The sequence below is a fragment of the Balaenoptera borealis genome, assembly GCF_965194805.1.
Source record: "Balaenoptera borealis genome assembly, chromosome: 18".
Taxonomy (NCBI): domain Eukaryota; kingdom Metazoa; phylum Chordata; class Mammalia; order Artiodactyla; family Balaenopteridae; genus Balaenoptera; species Balaenoptera borealis.
This window is the reverse complement of record NC_138877.1, coordinates 70,072,343-70,085,970: the sequence shown is the minus strand read 5'-3', so window position 1 is coordinate 70,085,970 and position 13,628 is coordinate 70,072,343. Positions and strand designations below refer to the sequence as shown.

General features: G+C 39.5%; 1 protein-coding gene across 5 annotated transcripts in view; it reads left to right on the top strand.

Annotated features, from left to right (window-relative positions):
• Positions 1-13,628, top strand: part of NALCN (sodium leak channel, non-selective) — a 292,048-nt gene that overhangs the window by 54,033 nt on the left and 224,387 nt on the right. For 4 of the 5 annotated variants that reach the window (XR_014237200.1, XM_082366066.1, XM_082366064.1 and 1 more), the window contains one exon: positions 3,926-4,080. Coding sequence is in view for 3 of the 5 variants with exons in the window: in XM_082366066.1 (XP_082222192.1) it covers positions 3,926-4,080 (155 nt within the window). In the remaining 2 variants the exon portion in view is untranslated. Of the gene's footprint in view, positions 1-3,925; positions 4,081-13,628 lie in introns of those variants that run through there. The other variant, XM_082366067.1, reaches the window with a different exon arrangement.

The window sequence follows — 13,628 nt, the reverse complement described above, 5'->3', positions numbered from 1 at the left end:
CCAAAAGATATTTTGGAGGCTATTTAGGGAACATGATGATTAGTTGTAAGGGTGGCAGGAGAATAAGGTATCAAGGTGATTCCAAGATATCCGGCTCGCTCAACACTTTGGATGATGGTACTCTGGTGCTGCTTGTGACGAGAGGAGACGTTGGCAAAGGGTCTGAGTTTAGTATGGGGTCCATAGAGTTGGAGGTGCTCGTGGTGTAGCCAAGTGGAGAGATCTAACAGGCAGTTGGACATGTAGCTCCGGGACTCTAAAATGACATCTAAGATGGTAGAGAATTGAAACTATGGAAGTGGACTTGATTGCATAGGGAGAGAGCATCATGAAAGCCAAGGACCAAGCTCAGAGCAACTCAGTACTGAAGGTGAATTACAGGAGGAGGAGATGGAAAAGGAGAATGACCTGAGACATATGGACAGAACTAGCATCTTCAAAGCCAGCAGCGTTGCGTCTCTCTGAGCCTTCCTTTCCACAGGCACAGCTCTCTAACCACAACCAGAAAAGGCTTTCCACGTTGAAGAACTTGTGCGATTAGGTGGGGCCCACCTAGGTAATCCAGGATGATCTCCCCAACTCAAGAGTTTTAGCCTTGTTCACATCTGTAACCTTAATTCCTTTTTGCCAGGTAAGATAATATATTCACAGGTTCTGGAGGTGAGAATGTGGACATCTTTAGGGGGCTGTGAGTAAGAAAGTATTGATTCCCACTTAAGCATGAATGGATATTTATTATGACTGGGAGAATCATTGTCTCTATTTAGTATATGGCTGGTTGGAGTGAGAATTTCACCCCCCTGAAAGTGGCAGGGGTGGGGTGGTGGGATGAATTGGGAGATTGGGATTGACATATATACACTGATATGTATAAAATAGATAACTAATAAGAACCTGCTGTACAAATAAATAAATAAATAAAATTCAAAAATTCAAAAAAAAAAGAAAAAAGAATTTCACCCCCCTAATTCCAGAGAGCCTCTTGTTCTCTCCTGACTATCTGAGGGAAAATGAACAAGGAAGTAATTAACATTAACAAATAAAAATAAAATCTAGAAGATTCTTGGTTACTGAGAAAATGAAACTAAGATAAATAAGAGTAGATATTCTGAAACTCATGACGTTCATCTCAATTTTTAGAAAGGATATTTATCCTGTGGTTTTAGATACGTAAGTTCCAGAGCAATTAATCATCTAATAAATATGTCTCTAATAAGCATCCTCTAAGAGCTTGATGTTGGCAAAAATAACGTGTTTCAAATCTGCTGCCTCTGAAGCCAAAAGATTTCAAAATACTATCTGTTCTGGTGAGGGTTGTGCTTCAAATGGGAATCAGTACTAATATGAAAGAAAAAACAAGTGGAATCAAAGAGGAAAAAAAACCCTAATATTTATAAGTTAATGAAAATGATCAAAATAGTTAACAATTATTGAGTGATTAACTTATTTCCAGTGCTATTCTGAGAGTGGTACATTACCACATTTAATCATTAAGACCCCCCATACAAGGTAGGTATAATTGCTGTCCCCATTTTTGAAATGTGGAAACTGAGGCTGTCCATGCCAGGGCTAGGGGTTCAATCTAGGGAATGTAGAAACTTCAAACTATAAATTACAATAGGTCACACCTAGCACATATTGTCTACCAAGTGCCTGTTTTAAGTATTTTAAAGACGTAACATTTTCCCCACAGCTCCTTGAAGGAAGTATTTTCCCACCATCGTAGAGATGAGGAAACTGAGGCACAAATTGGCAAAGTCACACATGTAGTAAGGGCTGAGCCGGAATTCACACCCAACAGACTGGCGCCAGAGTCCAGTTATCCAAATAACTGAAAGATGATGTGTTTTGAAACTTTTTTGTGTAGACAGAGTGTTTTTGTCAGATATTTGCTGCCATTGTCTTTTTAAAGTATTGGAAGTGAAAAAAAATTACTGATTTTGATGGGCTAGTACACTTTCCCCTTCCAGCACTTCACCTTACCTTCCTCACTTATGAATTAAGAACTAGGTCATCTATAAAGTTTCTTTCAGCTGCACAATTCTGTGAACAAAATGCTTTCAGGATCATGTACCAAAATTCCTTCTATCCTTTTGACAATCCTTTATTGTTGTGTTTTCACATGCCAGGATTTATGTTACATTTTATTATTGTAGTGACTAATAATCATTTATAGTAAGCATTTATTGAGTACTTGAAACACGCTAGGTGCTGTGATGAATGCATTACTTGGTTTATTTTACTTAAAGCTCACACAAGCTTCTCTCCCTGTTTCACAGATCAGGAAACCGAGCTTAGAAACATTTAAAATTATTCAAGTCACACAGCCAGTCAATGGCAGAGCTTGGAACCAACCCAGAAAGCCTTCCTCTGAAACTCTGAAGCCCAGTTCCCTTACCACTTTGCTCTGATGTGTGGGTACAAACTCAGAAACATAGAGTCAGACTAGACTTAAGCGAAGATGCATCATTTGGCCTACATATAAGAATGTAAAAGGAGGGGAAATAAGTGACGTGTGTGCCTAAAATCATATCTTTCTGACACAGCCAAGTGGTGATTTCCACAAGCAGAGCCTTTCCTTTTGCATGTGGGGTCCAAAGGACCAGCTTAAAATGTGACAATTATTTAAACATTCCCTGAGATGTATCGACAAATTAGCTCGCTTGCTGCTAACAAAGAGCAGAATCCTGAAGAAATAAACATAGAGGTTTGTTTTGACTGAGATGGAACTGGGCAGTGTATCACCAGGGATTGTGTGCATGTGTGTGCATAAGACTGTGTAAAATTGTGTATGTCTTTGTAGGAGATTGTGTGTGCACATGTGCATGGTGGCCTCAAGCAGCTAAGGGATCGTGGAGAGTTAGGCATCATACTCTAGAGAAAGCATGTTATATAAGGGGAAGGAAGTGGCCAATTGAATATAAGAAGATATTAAAAAAAGAAATGTGACCCAACACATCTGCCTCAATTTGGCCATAAGCAGAGGAGACTGAGACAGTCCTAAGGTTGGTCGCCATTTAGGAAATGCCTAGATATATTGATGTAGTGGGAAATGACTATAATAAAGTCATGGGTTTGTAAGGTTTGTGAAATCATCTAGCTTAAACTTTGGCCCCTACACAAACCATGTCAGTCGTCTCAGATAGCAGCTATTTGGGGCCCATTTTAAGGTCCCAGAATGAGATTCCACAATCACCTTTCCAGTGGTTACCTGTACTCAATACCAAGAAAGCCATTACATGTCTAAATCCTTCCACATCAACTTAATGTCCAGTGTGTCCTCCAGAAAGATGAAAAGTAATTATATCACCAACTACCTAAAAAATAGATAAATAAATAAAAACCTGTAATACTCCTGGAGCTATCACTAAATCAGCCCATAATCTCTCTCTTTCCAATGTGATATCTTTAATTCCTTCAGTCTCACTTTATTTATCTGGTTTTCTTTCTAAACTGAACATCTGACAACACAGAAGAAGGCCAAGTATCATTTATGAGACTTACAGTACTTTTGTACCATATGGAAAATGCCTATCATCATTTACTGTTGCTTAGAAGTGGAGAAGTAACATTTATGCCCATAGTAGGAGAAGGATTTGTGAATAACAAGGAATCCCCAGACAAGTTAACATTCCTTGCAAATCTGCAGAAAAATTCCTTCCTTCGCTTTTTCTAAGTCTTGGTCTTCAATGACAAAAACCGTCATGGCGATAGATAATGTTCTTATAAAGAGCTTCTGTGTGGATGAATCAGGTATCGTTTGAGAATGTTCATGGCATTAATGTTATGAATACCATTCATGAATCAGGAATCTTAAATCTGTGTCCATATACAGCAGTTATTCATGAAGAATGATTACATTATGCATTTTAATCAACACTTACACTTGTTGAAATTGTCTAATCCTTGTCTGTGTTGTTTGCAGAAATGTAACCTGGAATAGTTTAGCTATCCCAGATACCCACTGCTCACCAGAGCTGGAAGAAGGCTACCAGTGCCCCCCAGGATTTAAATGCATGGACCTCGAAGATCTGGGACTTAGCAGGCAAGAGCTGGGCTACAGTGGCTTTAATGAGATAGGTCTGTCTTACTGATAAAACACCTTTTCAGTTTCTATTTTACAATGTTTATGAAATGGAGAAAAATAGTTGTATAATTGATATTTTATGTTCAGACTGGCTATAGTTTTTAAGAAACACAACTGTAAATTTTAATATAGTCTCCCTTATAGTCTATAACATACAGTCTGTGTCTATGTATATTCAGCAATGTCTGTATAGACTTAAATATCTCTCAATTAATTCTTAATTATAGCATTTAAAACTATTTGTTGAGTAAGGTTCAGGGTTGTGGACTCAAAGAACCCCTTGAGTCAACAAGACTTGGTTTCCTTCCACATTTAACTAGTAGGCAAGGTAAGTCTTAAGTAACTGGAATACTAGACATTGAGGAGTGCGTGAGAGCCGAAAAGTAATTCTGGAACAGGATACAGCTAATGAGATACTTAATGAATGTGCATCAACTATATAACAGAGGTATGGGAACTGCTTGTATGTGAACATGATGTGTCAAACGTGTACGTTGATTCGTGGCTTGTCCTACTAAGTCCTGAAACGTGCCGTCACGCACAGTAAAGAAAGAACTTGGCATCTGCCATTTAGTTGGTATCATTGCATTTGTTACAATTCCATGCAAGTTGCACGTCTTTCATGATTGAAGCAAAAAACCATGGGATTCTAAACAATTATTTTATGCTCTGAGAATTTGTCTCCGTCAGCTCAGGCAGCCATAACAGAATATCGTGGACTGGGTGGCATGAACGACAGAAATGTACTTCTCACCAGTCTGAAGGCTGGAAGTCTGAGATCAGGACGCATGATGGTTAGGTCTGGTTACCCCCTCCCTGGCTTGCGGATGGCTGTCTTCTCTCTGTGTGCTTATGGGATGGGTTGGGGGGAAGAGAGAGAGAGAGAGTGGGGAGAGAGGGAGAGAAAGCTCTCTGGTCTCTTCTTATAAGGACACTAATCCCATCATGAGAACCCCACGCCTCCCAACCTGGTCTAAACCAAATCAACTTTTAAAGGCCCCACCCCCTAATACCATCACACTGGGGGGTTAGAGCTTCAATATATGAATGGCAGGGGCTGAGGGAGTGGACGCAAACATTCAGTCCATAGCAGAATTGTTGGAGTCAGTTGAAAAAATTTAATTTTTCCTTAAAGTTTTAAGGCCCAGGTACATTGAAGAGAGTTCTAGACACTTTTACCCAGGTCCTAAGAGGAAAGTCTTTCAGTGTGTAACAGGATGGTGGTTGTGCTCTTTTGGAAGCCAAATCTACTTATTTTTAATCTGTCTTTTGGTGTGGTTTCACTTCTTAATGGGCCAGCTGTACAATGGGGATCTCATAGCCAGGGAAGAGAGCATCACCCCTGTCTACCCAGGAGGGAAACTGGTTCAAACCCAGCCCATCCACCTTCACACGTCAGATAGAGTGGCTGATCCATCCTATTCCCACCCTGGCCTTCCGTCGTAGCAGCTCCTGGGTAGTGTTATGCAGGATGGCATAGTGAACTCTGGAATAAGTGTTTGAATTTCAGAAAGAACATGTGAAGATCTTGCACTGAGTGAGAAATACGTTCTAGATATATGAACTAAACCACAAGGCTACAGCCTTTGGACTGAATATAATACTGAAATTGGGCTGAAAGAAACATAAATAGTTGGTATTTTTAAAGAGTGCATTTTGCAAATAAATCCCTAAATTTTATTCTTATATTTTAGTATGCCCTCATAGTAAATTTCCAGCATTGTATTGATAGTTAGATGGGCATTCTTCTTTTGGCCAATGATACAGTTTTCTGGTTCATAAAAATTTAGAAGCCAACAGATGTAAAGCATTTTAATTTGCTGTCTCTCTTATACTTACCTGGCTTTGGAACCAATCTTACATCCTTCCCCCTGTCTCAAAAGTGCAAAGACTTTTACAGGTTACGCCAGTGACTTTCAGGCATGAGCAGGAAATCACAGGTGTGGTGTGGGAGATGAGATACTTTATAGATTTAGTAACCTGCTCGGAGCAAGCTCCAAGCTGGGGCAGGACTGGAATGCATGGTTGTTTAGAGTCTGTTGCTCTTTCTTGTAGGGGCTGAGCGTGCGCATGTCTTGTATGGAGAGTGGCCAGCATTCAGGAGTTAGGCTGTCCTTGCACTGGAAACCTCCAAGCCTTTAAAATCATGTTGCTAAATCAAATCGCCCCCTGACCATTTTAAATGCAGCAGTTGTGCCTAAACTCCAATTGCTGCATTATGTTAACGTGGATTTATCTTTTCTCACTGTGACTTACAGTAGCTTCAGCTAATGTAGGGGACAATATCTCTTTGAGCAAGAAAGTCTCCTTCTAAAGCATGTGAGCTTAAGAAGCCCAGTTGTAGGAAGGAATTGCCCTGGAGGGTGGTAGGCTCCCACAAAGGCAGTAATCTTACTGTAGCTCTACTGTTTATTTGCACATTGATCTCCAAAGGATTTAAGCTCCTGGAAAACAGGAAGCACATCTTTTTTATCTTCATGTCTCCGGGGCCTGGAGCAATGCCTGCTTCTTAGGAAACCCTTTATAAATATTTACTAATGGACCAAAGTATGTGCCCTTTTGAATTCGTAGGTGACACATCATATTTGTATTAGGATGTAGAGCCATAATAGAGAATTAAGTTGTTTTCTCGTTGTTCTTTTCCCTGATTTCGTCTGCTTTTGTCGGCAGTGTTCATTCTTCCTCATGACTTCCCTTTCTATACAAGCTTAATTTGGTCTGTTTGCTTCCTTTTCTCAAACGATGATTGAATTCAGCATCATTGTAGCACTAATGGTTAGATAATGAAAATGTTGCCTTTGAACTATAATCAAAAAATGTTAACATGGTCACTATAGATTGAAATTGGTAACTATTTCCTGATATTATGTATCTATGTAGATACACAAACTAGTGTTTTAGATTATTTTGAAAGTTCTTTTGGAAACAAAAGATAATGTTTCACCAAAATGAGGAAATTAATTTTATTAGGCACATGTGATCATCTCTTTCTGCATGCAGCTAAATTTAAAACATAATTAGGTGCCTAATTGTGTATTTAAATTTGGCCAGTGTACTCTATATATAAGTAATCATGATTAATTTAAAAGGAGCATGTTTCCTTTTCTTACTAGTCCAAATTATCATGCAATACGTTGAATTTCAAGCATTTATAAAATTTTATTTATAAGTAGCTTCATGTCTCATTAAAATTTAATATTGATGATGTTGAAAAACTCAATTTTTAAAACTGTATTAAGAGCCAGTCATTAGGTAGAAAAAATTACAAAGAGCCCCTATTTTACGATTGCGGAGTAAAGAGACCTTTTCGTCTCTGAAATCATCCAAACATCAAGGAGACTGAGAAACAGAAATGCAGTTTCCATATGTAAGGACTCTGAAAAGCTTATAACTATAAACCACAATATCAGAGGGCCAGGTGTCTCACAGAAAAACTTCCTGAAAAGACTCTGGCTACTGAGGATCTCGGAGCCAAAAGAAGACTGACGTTCTAAAACAACCAGTGTTCCTTGTCCGTTCAGTTTAAAAATTCAACAATAAAAATTAAATTATAGAAAATAAAAATAAAATAAAATGACCAGTGTTCCCAGAGAAGCAGAATAGTCCTCTCTTCGAGTCAGGGCATCACTGTGTAGCTGACGGTAGGATTTTTCTGGAATTCCATGTGGCATCACAGAGGAGAGGCCCTTATTCTGCAGGCAGCTGGGAGCGAGAGAGCTGTGAACACCCCGAGATGGCTGATCAGCGTAGACTAGGATGAGGGAAAGACTCCAGCTTTGCAAATCTGGCTCTACCTTACGATGACCTGAGAGCCTTTTAAAACTCACCGATTCTCAAGCATCATTCTCAGGCCAATTAAATCGAAACCTTACAGTGATTGAAGGCACAGACGGCTCTAAAAAGTTCTCCGGGTGATTCTAGCGTGCATGCAGAGTGTGAACCACTGAAGCCACACCGATAGACACATACCCACCCAACTTGTGAAAATCTTCACTTCTACCCCACAGCATAACTTCACCCTTCCCTACATGAAACAGGACAAATATCTGGTGCTCTCAAAATCAACGTCAAAGGTGAAGGATAATAAAAAAGAATCAGGACCATTTCTATAAAAATGTGCCTGCCTTTCAGTATATTTAAAACTGAAAAAAAATACTCAAGATATATATAACTCAAAAGAATTGCAGAAAAAGAAGACTTAAATATACACATTAAAAGGGTACAAATTGACTCAGTAAATTGACAGAGAACAGTCAACACTTAGGCCTATCGTAGTAAAGATGCTAGAATTCAAAGCTACAGAAGGCATCCATGGGGTATCCAGAAAAAAAAAAAAAGGTCAAGTCAGTTCTAAGGTGGCCCATCAGAGGGGCCTGAAACTTCATGTCAATATTCAGCTCTCAGATATAATGTCACAATGCTTACAGGGTCCTTAGGGAAAGAATGTGTCAAACTCTTTTTGATTATTTTCGAAGAGGCAAGAATTTCGAGATTTCATTTTACATGAAGTCTTCTTGAAGCCGTTCAGCCAATCAAGAATAACTGGTCATGGGCCTGGTCTCTAGTATGTATTCACTGTAAGAGCAAAGCTAATACAACTGTAGGATTTACAGACTATAGTGTAAATATTACAAACTGTGATTGTGTGGAACAGAGGACAAGATCAACAGGGGAGGTAGGGTGATGATATGGATGTTTATACTTAGCAGTAAAAAGCAAGTATCATTTTACACAATATATGAATCCAGCAATGGAGGCATAAGGATACTTGCCATGAAAATGCATTACAAAGTCAAAAACGACTTTAGAAAAAATTCAAACTTAAAATAATGGCCTTGGGGTTTGGATCATGTCTGTACTGGATACTAGCATGGTGACCTTGGGAAAGTAATGAACCCTCTCTTGCCTCGATTTCCTCATCTGTGAAATGGGTGAGTGATAGACCTACCTTACAGGGTTGTCAGAAGCAACTGAGAAACTACACATAGAATAGTGTCTGGCACAGCACAGACACACGATGAGCTAGAAATTAGAGATGTGGTGGCAAAATATGAATACATCACTGTTATTTGAGAATAAGTGACCACTTTAACAAAGGAGGGCAGGATATAGATGCTTTCAGATTAGCACCTTGATGTCTGATATTATTCCCTTTTCTTTGAACCAGTTTGTCCCTCAGGTTGTTCAGGATCTTACAGCAAAGGAGAAGAGTGGAGGGGACGGGAACAAGGTGTTCTTAACTTTGCATTATTCTCCCATTAACTAATATCTCAAATTTTACTTCATTCTTATCAATGTATAGAGGGCCAGTATTTGGTGTTGTGTAGTCTTTTTTAAAAATTTATTGAAGTGTAGTTGATTTACAATGTTGTGGTAATTTCTGCTGTACAGCAAAGTGATTCAGTTATACATATATATACATTCTTTTTCAGATTCTTTTCCATTATGGTTTATCACAGGATATTGAATATAGTTCCCTGTGCTCTACAGTAGGCCCTTGTTGTTTATCCATTCTATATATAATAGTTTGCATCTGCTAATCCCAAACTCCCAGTCCATCCCTCCCACTTGGCAGCCACAAGTCTGTTCTCTCTGTCTGTGAATCTGTTTCTGCGTTGTGGATAAGTTCATTTGTGTCATATTTTAGATTCCACATATAAATGATATCATATGGTATTTGTCTTTCTGACTTAACTTCACTTAGTATGATAGTTTCTAGGTCCATCCATGTTTCTGCAAATGGCATTATTTCATTCTTTTTTTATGGCTGAGTAATATTCCATTGTATATATATGTATCACATCTTCTTTATCCATTCATCTGTTGATGGACATTTAGGTTGCTTCCATGTCCTGGCTATTGTAAATAGTGCTGCAATGAACATCGGGGTGCGTGTATCTTTTTGAATTAGAGTTTTGTCCAGATATATGCCCTGGAGTGGGATTGCTGGATCATATGGCAACTCTGTTTTTAGTTTTTTGAGGAACCGTATGTGTTTTCCATAGTGGCTGCACCACTTTACATTCTGGTGGTGTTTAGTCTTTGTTAATCAATTATTCCTCTCTTGCCACTCTGGAAACTGTCCTCACTCCGGTGTTTTACCTGTCTCTTTAGAATCTTATCCCTATTTAGCCTGCGCCATTGAATTTTTACAGTTTCATTAAGGCTCGGATATGTAATTTTATTTATCCCTATGCATTTGAACTTGTGGGCCCCGGATTCCAGCCACACGTGTCTTTAGCAGCCTTTCAACAGATGCTCCTTCCGCAGCCCTAAGCAGGGCACCTGGCAGGGCACTGAGCAGAAGCCACGGCCGCCCTGCTTCCTGGGCCGCTTCCGGCACTCAGTGGCTTGTCTTCTGTCCTCCCCTAAAGGCCTGTGTCAAACGGTGACTGAGATGCTGGCTGCTTCCCTGTCCCCGTCTTCCGTGTACAGACCTCTGCATCATCGTTTCAGGGGGACCCTTCTTCCTGTGGCTCCTTCTTCAGGACCTCAAGTCTCACACCCTCTCTGAGACGTTAGCCTGTGCACCTGAGACACCCCGCGCCCCCATGGTCCAGGCCTACTGAGGAGTAGACGTTATCGAAAGGACGTATTTGAGGATCACAGAGTCTGCTTAGCAGACACTCAGATTCTGTGACTGAAGCGAGTGTGTGTGGATGTAGGTAGTAGGCACGCAGTGTAAAGGTCTGGCGACAGAGGACACCCAAAAAAACCCATGCTGTAGAGGTGAAACCAAACAAATCGTATCCACTTAGTCTATTTAGAAAACGTGTCTACTTCCGCTTTCTGAGTATTTACCCTCCTTTCAGCCTGTCTCTTCCTCTGTGTTACCACACGCTTGTCAACATGCAGGACGTACAACCCGAGACATTGCAATTTTCTGTGACAGCACTAAACGTGGAATTAGAGGAGCTTTGAGCTGGAAAAGCTGAGGCAGTCCCGGGGCTCACTGACACAGTTTTCCAGGTGGAGAAACTGAGCATCAGAGCCAAACTGGTCAGAATTCCAGAGAACTCCACCCCAGGCAGGGCTGAACTCCCTCCTCATGATTCGCAGACTCACCCTATGACTTACTGTCTCCCTCAGACCTCTTTACGTTTCAGATCAGTGTTTAATTCAGAAGGAAACTCAAAAAATACCTTGCAAAGCTTAGCTGTATTCTTAATTTTGTAGTAGGAGGTTAGCGTCACTCACCTTTGGTAGAATGCTGGTGGAGAGGACAACCATGCAAACAGATGTGATGTGCCAGTTAGAACAAAAAGCAACAGCAAAATCCATCCCACGTGGGAAGGAAATCACAGCCCAAGAAACTGGCAATTTTCTTGTCACGATATTTCAAAAGAGGGTAAGAAATTGGGTACAGAAGATGAATACAAAGCTATTCAGGTGGTGGTTTTTAACTCTCCCTTCATTGTACAGTCAGGTAAAAAACAAAACATGTTTCCTTTTGATAGAACAATCCAATGAATGTCATTTAATGATAAAATTCACCCTGGGAGGTCACTTAGGAAATAAATAGCTATCAGGCATTTTTTGGTTGTTCGCCTTCAGAATCATAAGAACAAAAGAGAAAAGCTCAATGTTTAAAAAGTCAGAATGAACTAAACCTGTTTGAAACAATTTATATCAGATAAAGGAAGCCCATAAGTAAGATCAACCTATAAACAGGGCATTTGGAAGATAACTAATCAAAAAGACATTTAAATTATACATGCTTTTAATGCTACATGGACCGTCTATAGTGGACTATTTTCCTTATTCTAGCTACACAGTAATCAAAGATAAAGCCAGTAAATAACAAACACCATGTTCTTATGGTGACTAATTGTCCAGCAGACAGTCTTTATTATTATAATTACTGTCGTTATTTATGACAACTACTGCTATCATTTATCGATTGTTTATTATGTATCTGGCATCAAGCAAAAGGTTTTCCATCCATTGTGTTTTTTAATTCTCAAAATAAATCCATAAGGTATCATTATTCCCAATTGGTAAGTGACGAGAAAGAGATGAGAAAGAACTGATTCGCCCACAGTCACACACAGGCCACAGTTGGGAGCCAAGGCCTACGGCCCCGTGTGCCAAGGTCAAAGCCTGTGTTTTCTGTCTGCAGGCTCTGCCTTATCTGTGAGGTCGGCCAAGAGTGACCACCGTTCCCTGTGGCTTGTCAGGATGGCTGGTCCATTGTAGAGTCTCATGATGGTGGAAGAGGAGACATGTTCTCCAATGTAATAATCCACCAGACGTCCTGCCTTCTCATCCTGAAGTCTTGAGGACACAGGGGTGAGTGTGAAGAAGAGTCATGTCCACTGCAAACCGAGGGCCACTCGGGGCTGGTCTCTGCCTTTGAATCTAGCCCCTTGCAAGGGAGTTGGTGTGTGATCTGTGTTCATTATGTGGACGAATTTCAACGTAAAAAGAATATACCCGGAGATTATCATACTAAGTGAAGTAAGTCAGAAGAGAAAGACAAATATCATATGCGGAATCTAAAAAAAAAAAAAGGAACTTATTTACAAGACAGAAATGGACTCACAGATTTAGAGACTGAACTTATGGTTACCAGATGGGAAGAATGGGGAGGGGGGAGAGATGGATTGGGAGTTTGGGACTGACATTTACACACAGCTATATTTAAAATAGATAACCCACAAGGACCTACTGTATAGCACAGGGAACTCTGCTCAATTCTCTGTAATAACCTAAATGGGGAAAGAATTTGAAAAAGAACAGATAATCTGTACACGTGTATGTATAACTGAACCACTTTGCTGTATACCTGAAACTAACACAACATTGTTAATCAACTATACTCCAAGATAAAAAATTTAAAAGCAAAACAAAAAACAAACAAAAAGAATATACCTGGGCAACAATGCAGTTTTACAAGATACTTATCAAGCTATGGACATTTGGTCAAGGATTAGAGGCAATAGCAGCAAAAATGAGTAAATATGCTTTTGATACAAAGTGAGATTGTAGGCACATTGACTAGAGATGTGGGAGAAAACTTTGAAAGTAACAAAATATGTTATCTGGTACATTGCAGTAAGGTTCATACTTATTTGAACTAAATTCAAAATTCTACTGTGATACATCTATTTACTGTTTGTAATCTGCACCTACACACGTCAGTTTCTCCTGTGTATTTGAACTTAACTTTCTCTTTCCTTTTGAGATATGAGTATTTAAGTTTGCTTTTTTTTCTTGTGATGAGAGCTCTTAGGACTTACCCTCTTAACAACTTTCATATATAACATACAGTAGTGTTCATTATATTTATCCCTAGTACTTATTTATTTTATAAGTAGAAATTTATACCTTTTGACCGCCTTCATCCAATTCTCTCTCCCTCTACCCCTGCCTTGGGTAACCACAAATCTGGTCTCTTCCGCTATGAGTTTGTTTGTTTGTTTGTTTTTGAAGCATAATTGCCCTACAACACTATGTTAGTTCCTGTTATACAACATAGTGATGCAATATTTCTATATGTTTCAAAATAATCACCGCGATAAATCGAGTTACCATCTGTCAC